Source organism: Apteryx mantelli, chromosome 2 (assembly GCF_036417845.1).
Source record: "Apteryx mantelli isolate bAptMan1 chromosome 2, bAptMan1.hap1, whole genome shotgun sequence".
NCBI lineage: Eukaryota > Metazoa > Chordata > Aves > Apterygiformes > Apterygidae > Apteryx > Apteryx mantelli.
Window position 1 is genome coordinate 27,293,772 of NC_089979.1, and position 18,374 is coordinate 27,312,145.

The window sequence follows — 18,374 nt, forward strand, 5'->3', positions numbered from 1 at the left end:
CTCAACAGCACCCAGTGACACTACAGCTCTGGGGTGTTTCTTCTTTGAATCCAAAGGGCCTCCCCCAAGAGTTTCTCCTTGACCCAGAAAATTCTAAAGCAAAATTTTATTTCAGTTCCCAACTGCAAACCCCATTCCCCAGAAGAAGAAACATCAAGTGGAGAGCACAAGTGGAGTGCAAGACAGTGTGGAGCACAAGGACCTTTCTCCCACAACCCAAAAGCTATAAACACCAAGCTACTCTGGCATGGCCTAATTTTATTTTAGATTCCACAATAAAGCACAGAACTAGCAAACAAAGGTATTTTCCTCTCCATGTTCAAGTTTTATTGAAACTATATAAATATTTTAAACACAAATAGGGGAATGGGGTTGTAACCACACTTTGGTATCTCATACACATTTAGAGAACCTGAGCACATTCAAATATGAAACTTTTACATATTTTGCATACTTTCATCTTAAGTCGCAACACAAAAAAATGCTTTTAGAGACTATAAACAGGTTCCATTTCTCCAACAGACCCGTTTACAACATTTTTATTTCTCCCATATCAACACAGTATTTGCAAAAGGCGCTGGGTTGTCTCTCTGGAGTCTGTAGTTCTTTTGCAACTGCAGGATGTTATTGAGTGACGCCAGTTCCAGCTTTTTCTTGTATCCTTCAGGTCCCCCTTTGCCTCCTAAGTACTTTATGGCAACTGAGGCAGGCTGTTCTCTAAAAAAAGAGCTGCCCTGTTTTCATGCTCATTAAGAAATCATGATCTTTTGCTGAGACCAAACAAAAAGCAAGGACCAGTTTTGCTGCTTATTTTTACCCCAGGGACAACTGTTCACTAGGAACCATGCTAATGCGATGGACCTATTTGATGAAATTCAGACAGCCTGGGCCATGGCTCATCTGAGCTGGCAAGGAAATATGACTTGTATCATCCCATCACAGATAATCCTGAACTGCCAGCTCATTTTATGCCAGGCAGACTGAAAGCAGCACAAGATGTTTGGAACAAAAGGAAAGTCACTTAATAAAAGCTCTACATGAAGTGCTGGATATTATGAAAAAATGCTTGGCTTAATAAAGCAGAACCCCTTGTCTAGCTCATGTACACTTTTTTCACCTTTTTCGGGGGGGGGGGAAGTGAGCATATCTAATTGCAAATAATCCACCTACAAGTGAGTACTATCTTTTTCATCCCAAGTATCACTACAGCGTATTAGCCATTCTTCAGCTGCTTCATTCTCTGTGTGTGTTATCAGGAAATTAAAAAAGTTTTCAAGCACTGGAACACACCGAAAACCATACAGCAGTCATCTGTAAAATGCTGATAATCCATACTCCTTTGAGATTTGTTTTTAAAAGGGTTTAACACCTTACACCAAAAGCTCTTCTGCGACATTTCAATGGTTCACATTAAACATGCAATTCTGAAAGTACCTCAATACATTATGGGGTTTTCTTACAGCTCAGGTTGTATGCTTGTAGTACCTCAAGAGATAATCCCCGGGAATGATATGCCTTCTTACACCATCAAGGCTCAGGTGAAACTGAGAAGGGGAGAATATCAAATCACCCAGCACAATGGGGAGAGCAAAGCCAACACCCGGAGCCGGCTGTTCCAGTTTCCGATGCTGACTGCAACTTAGCCCAGCCACAGGCTGCTTAATAAGGCACTTGTTAAGAGAAGCAGGGAAAAGCAGGCTGCGCAAGTGAAACTATAGGATGTGGTTTTTCTCCGTTATTTACAGGCTTGCCTTTCCAAGGGCCATTCAAGGTACACTGACCTGCTTAATAACAGCTGTAAATCAAATATGAATGATTTTTGTCTTAAACTTCTACCAGTAGGGATCAGGTTGGCAATCAGAGTGAAAACTGCTTCAGACAGAACCCAGTTTAATGGGGATATCAAATTGTATCCTTGGGCTTAATAAGATTTTATAGCTCATAGCCTATTAACATCTTTCCACATTCACTTATTACTCTTTCTGCAGCAGGACAAAAGGGAAAAGTATTTACTCTAGGTTAAATCTATAAACATGAAAATACAAACCACGAAAATAATTTATAGCAACATATATACATAGAGTGATATCTCATCTGGTTTTCAGATTAAAATACCATAATATGAGGCAAATACATAGCTTGCTTTCTTAAAACACTAATGTAGTCTTAAAAAAGTAGTAGTAGCCAGGTCATTTTCTAAAGACAGCAATCACAGCAGATGTATCAAGGGAATCTTAAAAAGGCCATCCTTTTAAAAAGTCATATAAATTTTTAAAAAATGACCTTTTTTTTTTTTTTTTAAATGACACAGAGCAAAATGTGTTTACTCTGCAGAGAAAGACCATGAAAAACCAGGGGAAAAATCCCAGTAGACTAATTCCAGGAGAGGAAGTAGAGACAACTTCACAGCAGAAAATAAGATGGGGAAAGGGAAACTGTCGCCCTTTCTTTGTCAAGGTATCAAAAGTCTGCATCCAGGGTGAAAACATTGTCCATTGTTTCTGCCATAACAGCAAAACGTTGATATTCTGAAACCCGCTTCTCAAAGAAATTTGTTTTTCCTTCCAGAGAAATATTCTCCATGAAATCAAAAGGATTTTCTGCATGAAAGACCTGGGGAAGATACACACTATTACACTGGTGATTCTGAAAAGGCAACTTTAAAAAAAATACTAATCAAACTGTTGCAAACTAGATCACCCCTAGTTGTAATATGCTGTAGAATTTATGGGCATCTACCTAAGCAAATTCAGTACTGTCACTCCCCAGGAGTTTGGTCCATGGTCAAGTTCACTCATGCAAGGTGCTTATTAGCCTTCTAGGACTGCAGCTCTTGAGAAGAGCAAAAGTTTCCCATTACAAACCTGCACAGCAGCTGAAGGGAAACAATGGCCTAAATTGTTTTTGCTCTTTTAAATAACGAAGCACATATATTAATGCTATGGTTTCAGCTGTCACTCACAGAAAGTGCAAGTGCTAAATGTGACCTGGTCCCAGGCACATTAAAAGACTGCTTTGTGCTGACAGCTCTTCTGGGCTGCTCTAGTAGGCCAGCATTTCTGGCAATTTCATCTCTTACCTTTGAGAACCCAAGCTCCATAAGTAACCGGTCTGCAACAAATTCAATATATTGTTTCATCAAAGTGCAATTCATTCCAATCAGACCTACAGGTAATGCCTCTGTTAGAAACTCCTAGAAGTTAAAACACAGATGACATTTAGAGAAATGAAATTTAAGAGTGGGAAAAGGAGAGAAGATACCTCTCCTTCACAGTAACGCAATTTGTGATACTCCAGGCTCCCCAGGCAGTTGCCTGAACAAATAACTAGCATCACTGAACTCAACAAGTGTCTCCTGTTCTGTTTCAGCAGTTGCTTGTATCTTGCTTTATTTTTAGTAGGTTTTTCAGAAAAAGGCACAAGAATTTTCATTAGTGACTTAAAAAAAAAAAAAAATTCCCAAGCTTCAGTGAAAGGTTTACCTCTTAGTCAATAGAGCCTAGAGATCTTACCACTGGGAACAGAAATAGACCCAAAAATCTCCAGTTTTCCTTGGCTTTCAGCCATTATAGAATGACAAATCAGAGGGAATAGTGATGTATTAGCGCTGAACCAAGTCTTGTACATGTTTAGGCACTGATGCAACACCTGTCAGTGTTGTGCAGCAAAGCTGGGGTATTCGTCATCATTGCAGGAGTAAGATGACAACGGGCAGGAAGTAAGCTACGATTGTAAAAAACACTCAGCAGTGCAGAAACTTGTAGTTAAAGATTGTTAGCACTTCATGTGAAAGGACTTGATAGTAATTTCAAAAAAAGTCAGAACACAGCGCTGTACATTTGGCCAGAACAAGCCCTGTGCTCTCATGGAGGACAAACAGGTATGTGTATACTAGTAGGAAGAGACAGGGATCCTGGAAGGACAGAGGTTAACAAATTCTTCTCCTTTCTTCCTTTTGTCATTAAAGAGGAAACCCAGCTGCCTGCTTCAGCTTCTCAGTTACTTGACAACTGCATCAGAAAGTCTCTGCCTTTTATTCTTACAGCTAAGGAAGAGGGAAAAGATGGTAGAATGCATCAGAGACCCAGGCCTAAGCCAGGTATTAAATATGGAAAATTCCAAAAGTTCAAAGTTAATTTGTTTTTTTATTGTTGCACATAAAATTCCTCCTGTGTTGCCCATAGCCCTGTCCTGGCAAGGCTTACCTGCTCAATTTCAACTGCGTTTACAATGATCTCACGGACCCTCTCTTCTGATGGTCGGTTCACCAAATAGTGAAACATTAGACAAGCAAAATCACAGTGTAGACCCTGAAATATCAGAGACACCCCCCCCCAAAAAAAATTAGTTTTTCCCACCTCCACGTAGTGTTCTTATTTTAAGGCAGCCTCATTTAGGTTTAAGCTTCCTAGTCTCCTGCTTCATGACAGTCCTAATGTTACTGCATGCAGCAGACCCATAAGGGCACTCATCATTTACTATCCAATTAGTAACATCTGAAATCCAGTATATCTGTGCCAAAACAACTACCAGCATGCATTTTTCTCCAATTCATTCACGTAAATATTTTAAGAACTGCTCTGCTGTAAAGGATTTTATGCAGAACCCTGCTGGGTTCCTGCCTCCCATCAGGGAGCTTTTGCAGAAAAACTCCTGCATCAGGACCTGCAAAAGTATCTGTCAGTTAACGTAAGTTGTTTACATGCTCTCAGCTTTGAGATACTTACATAGAAATATTTGTTTTAAATTCTTTTTACTAGCATTTCTTTCCCTGCTTCTCCTCCCAGCATTTTCAAAAAGGTCAGTTCTGATTAGAGTAACCAAACCCAAGACTAACAAATCATCTCTCCACACAATGTGCAGTTATTGTGAAGAATTTGCTACCACAACATTCATAAGTTTGTAATATTTAAGACTACAGTGCCTCAACCCAATGCACCAAACTCAGGTCTCTACATTTCACCCAGCTATCCTGCACGGAGCCCAACAAATTACATTCATTCTCAAGATTTCCAGAAAAGCCTCCAGCCAAGATACAACAACATGAGGGCACAATCAGTCCATCAGGGTCTGAGGATGATTATCAGACTGCAGCTCTAAGACATGTCTCAATTTCTAGCTGAGCTTGCCTGGCTACAGCTTCCAGCCTCTGGCTTCAGCCATACCTCCCTCTGCCAGACTACAGAGCACTGTGGTACCCTGTGTCTCCTTTTTACTACAGTATGGTGATTAAAGCATATGAGTACCACAAGAGCACATTCAGAGCGAAAACCAGACAGAAGGATTTAGCAGACTAGGGGCAAAGAGACAATCCAGTGTTATCATTAATAACAGTTAAAACAAAGAAGCAAAAGCTTTTTCAGAAAGGCTATGAAATCCTCATGCTTCAGGTTGTAAAACAGCCTGAAACAAAGTAGGGTGGGAAATACCCTCCCTCTAGGAACTGTATTAACTGCCCGCTGCAGGGCTTCCCGCCATCTCCTCTGGGCAATGGCACCAGCAAGATCCAGGACGCGACTGGCTGCCAGACCAGTGCAGCCTGCTCACTGGTGCTCCCAGCAGCTTTGAACGTTTAAGAATCAGAGGCTACACTGACTCAAAGAAAAGGCTGGGGACAGAGTCTGCAGCTCAATAATATACTGAGGATTCATCATTTATCTATTTAGGTGCATCAGAATATAGCTCACCATGTAGTTTTCTATTGAAGTTTTTTTTTTTCTCTTTGCCTTTCTAGCAGTATTCCCTGGTTTTCAATGCAGCTGCTTTGTGCAACATGTCTTACTCCTCATAATTAATAGCTATGCATTTGGAATTATGCCACTGGAGCTCAAAAAAGTCTTTTGGTGCTGGACATTACAGAGAAGTACGGTTACATTGCTGTGGAGAGGATTTTACATCTCATTCATCTGCAAGTCATCTTTCTAACAAGGAAGTACTTTCCCACTTGAATGGATCAGCTCATAATGACTCACAGAAAAAGAAGACATAAGAAAGGTCAAGGCTGAAGGATTGTTTGGTTTTATTTTCCAGTCATAACACATTCTTCAATAAATGCCTTTTATTTAAAGGCATCTTGTAAGATGTCTCCTTGCAAATCAGTTTATCTAAGCCATGGAGATTACTTCCATTATGATAAAGCTCTTTATTCTTTTAGACCAACTATGGTCTACAGTTCAACCATCAACATGTTTATACTGCAAATACAACTGGTCTTTCAGCTTTTTCAGTGCTGACAGTGCCATAAATTGTACGGTGCCTTATAGACATGCCCCAGCCATAAGGAACTGCTGCCAGTTGGCAGACAGCAGTCCAGGAAGCAGCGAGAAGAAAGCACAAGGCTTGCCACATTAAGTGTACTGGCATGTGGCCCCTTTGACAGACACATCACATCTTAAGCTAAAAACCTCTCCCCTCTAATGCAGGCCTGTAGCAGCTTCAACCCATGAGATCCCAGAACAGTAATGTAAGAACATGGAGGGGAATAAGATCTGCTGCTTCTTCAGCAACATGCCTGCAGCTGGCCGGCCAATGCAGAAGGTCATCTGCAAGCCCTGGGGCCCATAACCAGAGGGAGACAGGGACTGGGACAAGGAGGTCGCTTCAACCTGACTGAAGTAGTTAAGCCAGAACCAGGTTCAGAGTCACAAGCAAGCCAGGACCTTGCCAAAGCAAGTCCATGCTGCAGTCAGAGGCTGTGCAATTGCCAACCCAGGCTTCATGCAGCCAGGCCACTGCCTCCCTTCATGCACAAGAATACAAGTGGGGAAGCATACGTTCCCTCCATTCATTCCACCTTTTTGATCACATTATGAATTTGGGCATGGCTGATCTTTATATTTCTTCCCTTTAAATACATGTATTTCTGCTGAGGGACACAGAGCACCTAGGCTCTAAGTTCATTAGTAATGAACTCAGTTTTTTCCCAAGTCTGTTTCTTTCCCCTTTTAAAACATTTTCTGGGAATAGCCTACTCCTTCACAGGACTCCAATCCTCCTACAAGTCAGTAGTTGCAGTTCCTCTGTCAGGTTGCAGAAACAGGATCAGGCACTGCTCTGTGGAAACTAAATCTCTTCTCTGGGCTGCCTAAGAGGTGATGTTAAAGCCCCTCCAGCAGGCTAACTGTGGGAGAAGTACTAGGGAGCTCAGCTTGCAGTTCTCTGGCAGGGTAACCAGACCTCTCTCCCATCAGGGCAGTGAACCTTCCCTGGAAAACCCTGCTACTGACACTGGTTATCAGAGAACCTACCGAGACTCCTGCAATCTCCTTGCCCTTCAGTACTGCCAATGTTGTAAGAGCTCTGTCCTACCTAAGAAACATACCCCTAGGCACTGTCGGATTCTCTTTTTCACTGGTTCCTGCCCCACCACTACTTCTGCACCCACTCACCTGCTTTGTCCCCCTTCCGGCCTGTCAGCTTCCCTCCCACCCTGCCCACCAACAGAGGTGGGCTGTTCTGCCAGTACTGTGGGATCTTTACGAAAAAATTCCACCCTTCTACTGGAAGCTTGCTCCCTCCCCAGACAATATGTAGGACATGACAAATTACCTCATCTCTGCTAATAAGTTCATTAGAGAAAGTCAATCCAGGCATCAGGCCCCTCTTCTTCAGCCAGAATATAGCAGCAAAGGAACCCGAAAAGAAGATTCCTTCAACTGCAGCAAAGGCAACCACCCTCTCACCTGTTTAATGTAATACATTTGCAGTTAGGCGCAAAACAGTATATTGCTGGTTACCAAAATGCACCATTTGCATCAGACAGACCAATACTGGAGGAGCGGTAACCCCACTGCGGCACCAGGTGCCATATCTGACCACATCTTTCAGCAGATCCCAAGGCACACAGGGCCTACACATGCAACAGCACTTAACCACACACACACACACACACACACACGGCAGAACAGAAGAACCAGGGCACCCACTGAAACAGCCACAAAAAGGTCAGAAGGGAAAGAGCATAATGGTCCAAAGTGGCTAAGGCATTTGTACTCCCATATCTTTCTCCTAAAAGATGGGAAAATGGCTGTGTAATTAACATACAAAAAGGAAAGCCAACTTCCTATAAAGCAGAAAAAACACCTTAACTTCTGCTCCTTGGGAGCCTTCAATAAAAGCATTTTCTTATAAGAGTGGAAGAACATGGAACATAATTCACCAAGACACACAAATAGTTATTTGTGTTGTTAACCCACCTTTCATTCAAGAAAATCACAGCATTATTGATCCCAGTCTCCTCTGAAGTTTTTTCCTGTTTTCCTACATGAATGTATTTCTTTAGACTACAAGATCATCTGACTGCTTGGTGAAGACATGTCATTCCATATACACTATTTTAAACAACTCCAGAAGATCCCTAGGTATATTCCAAAGTGAAGGGCTTTTGCATTAAGTGCCGGTGCCTCTTCCCCATGAGATTTGCACAGATTCTTCTGTTTGTTTAAAAATAAATAAATAAACATCCTCAAAAACCAGATGTCACACGAGATGCAAACGCCATCTGCTGGCTCATCTGAAGAAAGCTCAAGTTAGGAGAAAAACATGAAGAGCAATGGTAGCTTCTGTGATATTTTTAAGTTTATAAGGAAATAATTTATGTTAAAACACTAAAAATCTCCTAGGTCACATTTGGAGACAAGGGGTAGAAGACTGCTCATAAAACAGATGATGAGTGAAACGCAGTCTTGACTGACATTTCATCTGACTAGCTATCGCACAAATGCGTTATGCTGAAACAAAATCTCTCATCAGCAGCGTCAATCCAAGTGCAATTCGGGATCTCTGTGCATGCTGAGAGTCCACAAAACAAGTACAGAAATCGAACAATCAGCATAAGAAATCAGCCAAAGCTAGAGAAATGCTGCTGCAGGCCAGGAACCCTATTTAGAAAGAAACTCCAAGCAAGCAAGCCAGCCAGCCACCTCCACATATCTCATATTCCATAAATGTAAGACCTTGGCCCTAAGAACATCTTAAATATGGGAAACCTTCTCAATAAGATGGAAAAACAGAAGAGCAGAAATGTACTTTGAAAGAAGAAAAATTTGGATAGGATGCAGAATGTTTGAGGAAACAAAAGACATTGTTTTTTGAGTTAAGAAACATTCTGATTCCTCATGCACCCCATGCTGATGGGAGCTTAATGGAGGAGATGAAGAGGAGACTTTGCACACAGCAGGCAAAGCCAAATTGGGGGGAAGGCTCCAGGACAGGAGAATATATGACTACAAAGGAAACCCATTCAAACAAGTGCTGTGAACAACAGATGCTGAGAAAGAGTGATATTCAAATGTATTTTGTTAGTCTGCCTGAATCCCTCCATCTCCTACACATTCGCTAAGCATACAGGATATTTGGTTTAGGAAATCCACCACAGTCTGTCCATTATTCATTTCAACTACAACATATCTTTTAGAGTTAGCATTGTAAGCTGGATGCAGAATGCCAGAAAGGATGTCCTGTACCAGGCTGACGGAAGCTGAACCAGCGTGGCAGCTCCGAGATGAGATACGATACTGGAAACATGGTCCCAAGAGCAAGCCAGAAACACTGCAAACAGCTAATTCTTGGATTTTGCCTGGGCTCAATCATGCTGTTGCAAAAAAAGACTAATGTCACACAGCTTTTGTCTATGAGAACATGGAATAAGTCACCCATTTCAGGCTGGACTTGCAAGACTTCAGCCATCCAGTTTTGAATACTAGAGTACAAGATAGGAACCAACCACAAAAGAGAATCAGAAGTCTAAGAAACAAGACCTACAAGCAAAGATTGAAAGAGGTAGGGTGGTTTGGTATGAAGAAAAAAAGATAGAGGAACCCACAAGTACTTTTCAAGCTGTGATTCCAGTGGGCAACACCATTACTATATTGCTTAATCTGAAGATTAAATCATATATGCTCACCAGAAGTTATTTCTAGTCCTTTAATTAAACCCAGAGACCCACAAAGCCACTGCATCACCTCTGAAACATTTTGTTTCACTTTCCAGGGCTGCAGCTCACTCCCAGAAGATGAGTTTGTGGCACGTGCAACAGAAACAACTTTTAAGAGGCTACTCACCAAAAGTAGATTCTCTGTCTTCAATCCACTTCAGAGCCCAGTCTGCTTTCTTCTTGACACAAGGCATTGTTTCAATAGCATTAAATAAAAAATCCCTATAAAAGGAAACAAAGAAAAGATCAAAATAATCATGCAAAAGTGATTTATCTGTTTTGGATGTCTCTACAGGCTCCAACAGGCAGCGGAACCCACCATGCTAGGCTCTGAACTAAATCAGATAACAGACAGTCCCTACCCCAAAGGGCGTATGATCTCTGGTAAAAGAGGACACAGGGAAGCATTTGTGCAGAAAGGGGAAGGGACTTAGCAAGGTCTCAGAGGAGGTAAGATGCAGAAACAGGAAGCAAATTCAGGCCTCCTACCTATCCAAGAAGTGTTCATCCACCAGGCCATGCTGCCTCTCAGAGTTCAGCCCAGACGGCTGCTAGTCCCTGCTCAAGAAGCTAAACCTCATCTTTCCCAATTCCATAAAAATGTCCATCTTTCTTTTTTCCACAAAAGGAATTGGACACAATTCCCACAAGCGCAGACTCTGTTCCCAATGCTAAATACCTGAAAGAAAAGCTTGCAACTCTCCCACTAGCCTTGTGTCTTGGGGTTGCAGGACAAGACTTCACCACACAAGATGCCACCCTGGGAAACCAAGCTCTGCCTGACCATCACCATAGTGGAGTTTCTGAGGGGAAGTCCTTCTTTTCAAATGTATTATCACTTGGACTAGGCAGCTCTCCAGGTGACAAAGGTGATGGGTCTCTCCAAAGAACTCAGGACTTTAAAATAACTAGTTCAAGTTGTACAGAAAAGCACCAACAATAAAAAAAATAGAAGGAAGCAATACATTGGTTAGCATACATTACAAACCCCAGTCGGGTAAAGAGCACCAAATTCACAGAGGCAGATCCTTTGCTGATGTGAGTGCAGGCACCTCAGGAGCACAGTAACCACAGGGCTTGTCTAATCTTTAACAACATTTCGCATAGTCTGCATTTCCCATGATCAAAACTCTATACAAATATTAACTAACCTTCTCAGCACTCCCACGGAAGTTCGTTGGTCAGTAATACTTCTCTCCACTTTGGGGATCAGGGAGGCAGACCTAGAAAGCTTTAACCAACTGTCCCCAACTCCAACACTATGTCAATGTGAAACAGAAAGCAGCTGCTTCTGCCCAACCACTGTGCCCCTGGACTAGACAACATTTCCTATGGGTCTGTAGCACATGCAGAGAATTACCTTTTCTCAGGATCTTTGATGTAAGTGTCTATAAGCAAGCTGTACATCTCCGAGTGAATGTTCTCAATAAGGATCTGAAAGCCATAGAAACAACGAGCTTCTGGGATCTGCACCTCCTGACTAAAACGTGCCACCTACCAAAAACAAAGAGTATGCCAATGAGTACAGTAATACTGATCCTGCATAACAGTACTCTCAAGCCTAATAGGAGAGACAACTGATCTTTACCATGGAGAAAGGACGGGGACATTTCAGCCCTATTTTATTAACAACTATGTCAAGAAGTTAGGTGTGATGCAGAAGAAATTAAAGAAAGCAAGCTGGAAGTAAATATATCTGCTATGCATACTGCAAAAAAAGTGCAGTGAAGCATGACAGCACACATACACAGGAGGGGAACAGCAAAATACTGCAGCAGTAAAAACTTCACATTGAACAAAGCCTCAGACTCATTATTGAAAGAAATAAACCATATGACAAAGACATGTTCATGAAATATATACACACTATGACACATTCTATGTGTTCTAGATGCTGAAGATCTAAAATGAGTATTTCCACTCAGATATCAGCAGTAATCTGAGGTGAGACATTCTGCATCCCAGAACTGATTTCAGCAGAAAGGAGAGATTTCCCCAGCACTTTAGTAGCACCCACTTGTAGCCCAGAAAGATTCCAGGGGCCATTTAATGAGGGCAAAAGAGGTTTTGCCAAAACAAAGAATGCTGAGCAGGACACAGTTCAATTTCCCTTCTACTTCTGCTGTAGCACAATTACATGAAGAAGCGTGGAGTTTAATTAATTAATTGAGAAATGGAGATCAACACTGTCAGTCAGAAGGCTGGACTTAAAAAACTGTGTCCAAGAATAACATAATTTGGAGTCTTGCTGACCACAGTTGACCTACTTTAATTCAGACATTCGCCCCAGCAAAACAAGCTGCTTATTTCCCTTGGCAAAGGTGAGATGATGGGAAGAAAGAACACACATTCAGTAACAAAGTTATGGCACTGATATGAGATAACCAAAATGAAAAGATGCTAGCTAATAAAATGAGTAAGCATTTAGGCTCTCTGCAAAGCTTTCTCACCAGGTTTTCATTTACAATTCCATCACTGGCTGCAAAAAAGGCCAGAACATGAGAGATAAAGTATTTTTCATCTGCTTTTAGCTTGTTCCAGTGTGGCAGGTCCTTTGATAAGTCAACCTAATGAAAAGAAAAAGAAAAACATTACTGTCCTTTTAGGTTTGTAATTTTGTAAGAGCAAAAACAGCATAGTCAAACCACTGAGGCAGGATTTTGGAGTCCTCTGTCAAATCTTTACACATAAAGAATTTCAATACATGTAAAATGTGCAATAGACACTGCAGTATCTCTGTTTCTGCAACTGTAACATCATGCAATTGCTTTGCAGCTTACACCGCTCTCTCCACAAACAGGGGTGAATCTTCTGAAATACATACCAAACATAAAACCTTTTAGGGTTCCAATCCAAGAAGGCCTAAAACTTCAGCAATGATATTTCTACTGAAAAAGAGAATTTAATTTATTTTTACATAGCAGCTTTCAGCATTTGGGGAAATAATTTGGAATTAAAAGAAAGTATTAATTTTTGAATTATAAATAAATCAGATTTTCAAAAAAAACATTAATATCTCATTGGCATGAGTATGAACATGCATCAATAAGTAGAGTTCACTCCGAGACACTTCAGCTTTCTACTTGCAATGAATGTTGATATTGCAAGAAACAGATACCCAGGTGTGCCAAAAGATGCACTGAGGGCATTTCTGCCTGCGACAGGTGTTCACCTTCCATCCCTCCTAAGAACAGCATTGGGCAAATGCTGTATAACTGCTCTCCTCTAGAAGACTGAGTTGCAGCCACAGTAAGAAAACCACAACTTCCTCAGCATAGGCCTTTTTTGTTTATTTGTTTGTTTGGAACTACAGCACCAGTTAAGTAGGGCCAGATGTAAAAATATAAACAGACCTAAAAAAAATGTTTATATGTACATATTTTATATACATGTATAGGTGTTTACATATATAAGTATATATAATGCATATCTATGTAAACATGTATGTATAAAGACTTTTAGGTCTATCTGTAGTTTTCAGAAATACTATATATATTCATACTATATAATATACATTGTATACACACATATGTCTGTGTATATGGTGTATATACATACATATACACACATTATATATGACACACATTTAATATATACACACACACACAAACACACTCCTATTAACTTTTCAGTTCAGCTGGGAATGTGCTGACAGACGGTAGGACAGTATGAGAAGGAACCACTAATACAGTAAAAGAGCAATGTTAATCAAGCAGGAATTTAAATGCTTCTTACAGCTTAAATTAACTTCTAGTAACACAGGACAAATTTCCCAGGTAGGGAATGGAATAACACTTCTACAGACAAACTCGTTTCATCCCAGTATGCTTTCTGGCCTATTTGGTGTCTGTGGTGATTCCAGCTCATCCCTCAGCAATTGGAGGTCACTGCTCACAGGAGAGCGAAGACCACTGAAGCTCCAAGCTGAACACCCTGCTCACCTGCAGGGAACCGCTGTAGCTCAGCACAGCATTGAGAAGCCTCCGTGCTGCACCTGCAGCTAGCTAAGACAGCTCTCCTCAGGTCTGGCTAACCAGAGACCTCAGGGAAAACAAGTGTCTTAACATACAGTTTGCATTATAATAAAGGGACAAGCATCTAACCAGGGTGCTCTGGAGTAAATTGGATGCATTTCTAGCCAGTGTCCCCAACTAGCCTCCTCTTTCTGGAAAATAAGTACCTAATATTTAAGAACAGCATTCTCATAAAATCACCCAGAACATTTTCTATGGGCAAGGAGGTAGCTGCACTCTGAGAATCAAAAAACTGAGGTTCAGAGAACATAGCACTGTCTGTGTGCGCATGTGTGTACATGCATGTGTGTGTATACACACATATATACATATACACACACAAATACAGATCCCCACATCCGATTTAGACTCCTTCTATAGTCAAAAAGGAGGTTCTCTTGAATGCAGTTTCACATCAGCCTAAACCAGTCACCAAAACAGGTCAGCTAAATCACCCTGTGGCAGCACCTTTCTTTCCACTGACTATGAAGGGAGCCTTCCTCAGGTGCAGACACCTGATGTTCAATAAAATTAATTCCACCCAAGGTTACAAAACACAAACCAGCAGCAAAGCCAAGAATGAAATGCCAGGATCCCTGTCGAAGAGCCACCCCACTGTTCCCAGAGCTCACCTCTTCTGCTGTCCAAAAAGAGGCTTGAGCTTGTTTATACATTTTCCATATGTCTGGGTACTGGATGGGGAAGATGACAAATCGATGGGGATTCTTCCTGAGAAGAGGCTCTTCATTAGGTTTCAAACCATTTTCAAGGGCACCCGGAGAGGAGTTCTGCAGACAGAGCACAGTTTTGGTTAAGGGCACCACTACTGCCTTCCTTCAGCTTCCCCACACCATGATGGTAGGGCCTAAAAGCCATACTTGCCACAAAGACACTCACCTGCCCCCCACGGGGGGCCATGTTACCCTCTCCTGAAGCACCTGCCCCTTGGCCCTCCATCCGCGCTCTCTGCGGCCGGGAGCACTGCCTTTCTGCTTGGCGCTATCTAGCACAATTTAAACAAACTGTCCTCCTGCCAGGTGCCAGGAAGTGTGTGATACTTCAGTGCAAAAGAGAAAGTCTTTCTGCGGTAGGAGGAGGAAATCACAACCGAACTCACACAGCTCAGGGAGCAGACAGCAAACACCGCGGTAGTGTATACTGCGGGAACACGTGCAAGGTCACCTACCACCAGCTGCCAGCCCATATCTATCCACAGTTCACCTCCAAGGCTGCCTCAAATTAATTTGGTTGTTACATCAAAGCTTTTGGATCCATACGGACTTTTTTTTTTTTTTTTTTTTTTTTAAAGATTGTCATTTGGATCACAGCTATCAGTCCTGTTTGATACAGGAACAGCCCTACCTCCTAGCAGGTCTCTTTGCCTTAAGGTTCACATAGACAATACAGCGATTTACTCTGCCCTAAGGTGTCCCACATGACACGAGGCAGAGCACAGCCTGCACATTCGGTACCTTTCTGAAGTCTGTCCAGCTGTTATCCTCCTTCCCCAAAATGCTGCCCCAAAGCGAGGTGTTTCTCCTTCCAAATGCAGGCAGCACTAAGCCCCTGCACCTGGAGCCACGCATCCCCAGGAGGAAGCACAGCCCCCAGCACACACGCTCGCTCCCCAGCAACTCCTGGGCACAACACTCCTTCAGAGACCTACGAGCCCAGTAGACCTGGGGAAGGTCGACATGTAGGAGATACACCAGGGAACAGCAGCAAGAACAGGGCCATCGGCTCCTGCAATCAGTGCCAGACAGCATCCATGCGAGACATGCCACCAAATGCCTGTTGAAGATAGATGTGGTGATGAGCTGTCAGGAACAGCACGCTGCAACCTCTCCAAAAATTGCTGTTGACCTCACAGTTATCAAAAGCTTAATCAGCAGGACACCTTGCTGGGTCACTTCTGAGATCCTACTGACAATGCTGTAGAGGATAACTGACAATAAATGTTACACAATGTTTATTGATTGATAATAAAAATAAGTAATATTAATAATTAATATTAATATGCTCTGTTGAACACCACAACAGGGCAAGACCTTTGCAGAGGAAAAGAATAGTGCTGGCAGAGCTGGCATAGTGATACAGCTCACATGATGCATGCAAGGACCCTCAAGATGTGAGGAAGGATAAGCTCTTCTGCACCCCAGTAAGAGAGTGCAGGTGTATCCCAGAACTCCCAAAGGCTTCAGATCAGCCCTGCATAGTATGGGCTTCGTTAGCAATGAAACAGGGTTTTCTTTACCAGGAAGGCCACCTGCAATCTAGGGCAAGACAACTTCAGCCTGAATGGCAGATGAGGAGTGTAACATCTGGTGGTTCTGCCCACCAGAGAGGAGGAAAACAGGACTAATATTTGTCTAGGGCAAGCCTGGTTCAAAGGCAGAGTGGGCACATACATGTTATAGGTATAGCAAGTCATTGCTTAAGGAGGAAAAAAATAAGGTTTCTTAGGCTAGTATTTAATACAGTACATCCCAGTTTCCATAAGCTTGAGTAAGGCTGAACCTCAAAGTCTGGGAAGACCCTATGGGTTTCTCTGCAGAAGACAGCCTTTTGACCTGCACATTTCAGGCTGAGCTTTGCAGAGTCTTATCCAGGAGGAGAAATCAAAAGGAGCTCAGATGCCTCCTGGGGGCAGAACTCTTCAGGTCCACCAGGGTCACAAGACAGGCCGGTCTGATAACACCAAGGCTTTCCATATATCACAACTCCTACGGGTGGGCAGGAAGAAGAGCTGACTTGCCTAAACTGAAGCCTCTTCCATCCTGCCCTGCAAATTCCCAGTTCATCCTGGCAAGCAAGGGCTCAGGCAAACTCAGGTGAACCTTGGTGACAGGACTCCCAACAGAGCAAGAAAAGCCCGTGATGACACATGAAAAATGGACTCCAAAAATCACTCTACGTATAGCAAATTGCAGGTGATTTTCAAGCTCCTATACCCCTAAAACACATGACAGGCAGCCCAGTTTTCTGCTCCCAGAGCAGTGGCTGGGGATCTGAACAGCACCCGGTGCCTCGGACCACTGAGCTGCATGGTATCTCCATGTCTTATACGTTGTGTGGTGTCTATTTAGAGAGCAAACTCCTCATAGCTAGGATGGCTTTAATCAGTACTTGTACCATGGCAGGACAGGAGCCAGGCCTACTTTGAGGCTGCTGGGCCCTGCTGAACTAACAACAGATTGTGACCTCCTCATGACTGAGCAGGAAAGCAGGAGCCAAACGCAGCCAAGCTCCAAATCCTGGATGACTGTATTTATTTATTACCCTTATTTTTTTTTCCAGTACTCTCTGCAGTCACAAAACGATAAACACCACAGCCCCCTCAAGTCACAACACTCACCTCTCACGCTTTTCTTTCCCACAAGCGCCTCACCACGTCTAAGTTTGAGAAGGAGGGGAACAGCGCTCTCGGAAGCGGAATGAAACGCCAGGTTTGCTCGGGGCGCGCGGGAGCCCCGCGGCCGGCACCGCGCAGCGCCGGCGCCGCGCAGCCTCGCGCTCGCGGGGCGGCCCGGCAACGGGGGGCTCGGCCCGGCGCCCGGGCGGCCCCGATTTCACGACACCCGGGCCGAGGCCGAGGACCTGGGTGGGACGAGCCCGACCCGGCGCCCTGACCGCGAGGCCGGAGCCGGGGGCCGCTGCCAGCCGCCCAGCACGGCCGGGGCCGGGGCCCCGCGGCCAGGCGCGGCCCAGGCAGCGGCGAGCTCCCCTCGGCCCCGCTGCCGCAGCGGCCCCGCGGGCTGCGCACCGCCGCGGCCGCCCTTACCCGCTCCGGCCCCGCCGCCTGCCGCAGCGCCGCGCCGCGCCGCCGCTCGCCCATGGCCCCGGCGCGTAGGCCGCGGCGGCGGCGGTTGAAGGGGGAACGGCCGCGGCCGCCCCTCCCCCTCCGCGGGGCGGAGCGCGGCGCCCGCCGGCCCTGGGGCGGCCGCGCTTCCTCAGGGGCCGCTGCTGCGCGGGGGGCCGCGGCGGCGGCGGCGCCCGGGCTGCGGCCTTTCCTCCCCTCCAAGCCAAGAAGCGGGTGCTGCGCCCCGGAAAGCGCTTAAAGGCGGTGAACGCTGCGGCCAGGCGCGGCCATTAACGCTCCTGCAGCTGGTGGGAGTCACCGCTGCCGAAAGCAAAGGCGGCCGTCCCGCGCCGGGGGCAGAACCATGAGAATAATGCTTTTATTTTAATTAAAAAAAAAATAGGAAAAAATCTTAGGCAAGCCTCAGAGATAACAATGGAAGATGAACTTGTGAGATGTAACTATTTTGTTAAAACATTTACTAAAAAATGTGTACAGATTTGAGCATAATATTGATAGCTGTTAGAGATACATAATCTAAATGTGTCCATTAGCAGATAGAGGTGGTCACTCTAAAAGTGCATGAGAAAGAACAATCTATGTATGAAAAGAAAAAAGTCTGCAAGCT

The 18,374-nt window shown here is 43.9% G+C and overlaps 1 protein-coding gene across 2 annotated transcripts; it reads right to left on the reverse strand.

Annotated features, from left to right (window-relative positions):
• Positions 1 to 313: 313 nt before the first annotated feature.
• Positions 314 to 17,798, reverse strand: RRM2B (ribonucleotide reductase regulatory TP53 inducible subunit M2B). 2 transcript variants are annotated; one of them, XM_067290376.1, is made up of 9 exons: positions 17,729 to 17,798; positions 14,580 to 14,735; positions 12,385 to 12,501; positions 11,295 to 11,428; positions 10,062 to 10,156; positions 7,549 to 7,682; positions 4,206 to 4,310; positions 3,080 to 3,193; positions 314 to 2,613 (listed from the first exon to the last, which is right to left on the reverse strand). In XM_067290376.1, the coding sequence occupies exons 1-9, from the start codon at positions 17,780 to 17,782 to the stop codon at positions 2,461 to 2,463; spliced, it is 1,062 nt and encodes a 353-aa protein (XP_067146477.1). In that variant the 5' UTR covers positions 17,783 to 17,798; the 3' UTR covers positions 314 to 2,460. The 2 variants fall into 2 exon arrangements, with proteins under 2 accessions (XP_067146477.1, XP_067146478.1); XM_067290377.1 differs by lacking the exon at positions 17,729 to 17,798 and adding an exon at positions 17,303 to 17,367.
• Between the last annotated feature and the right edge of the window lie 576 nt (positions 17,799 to 18,374).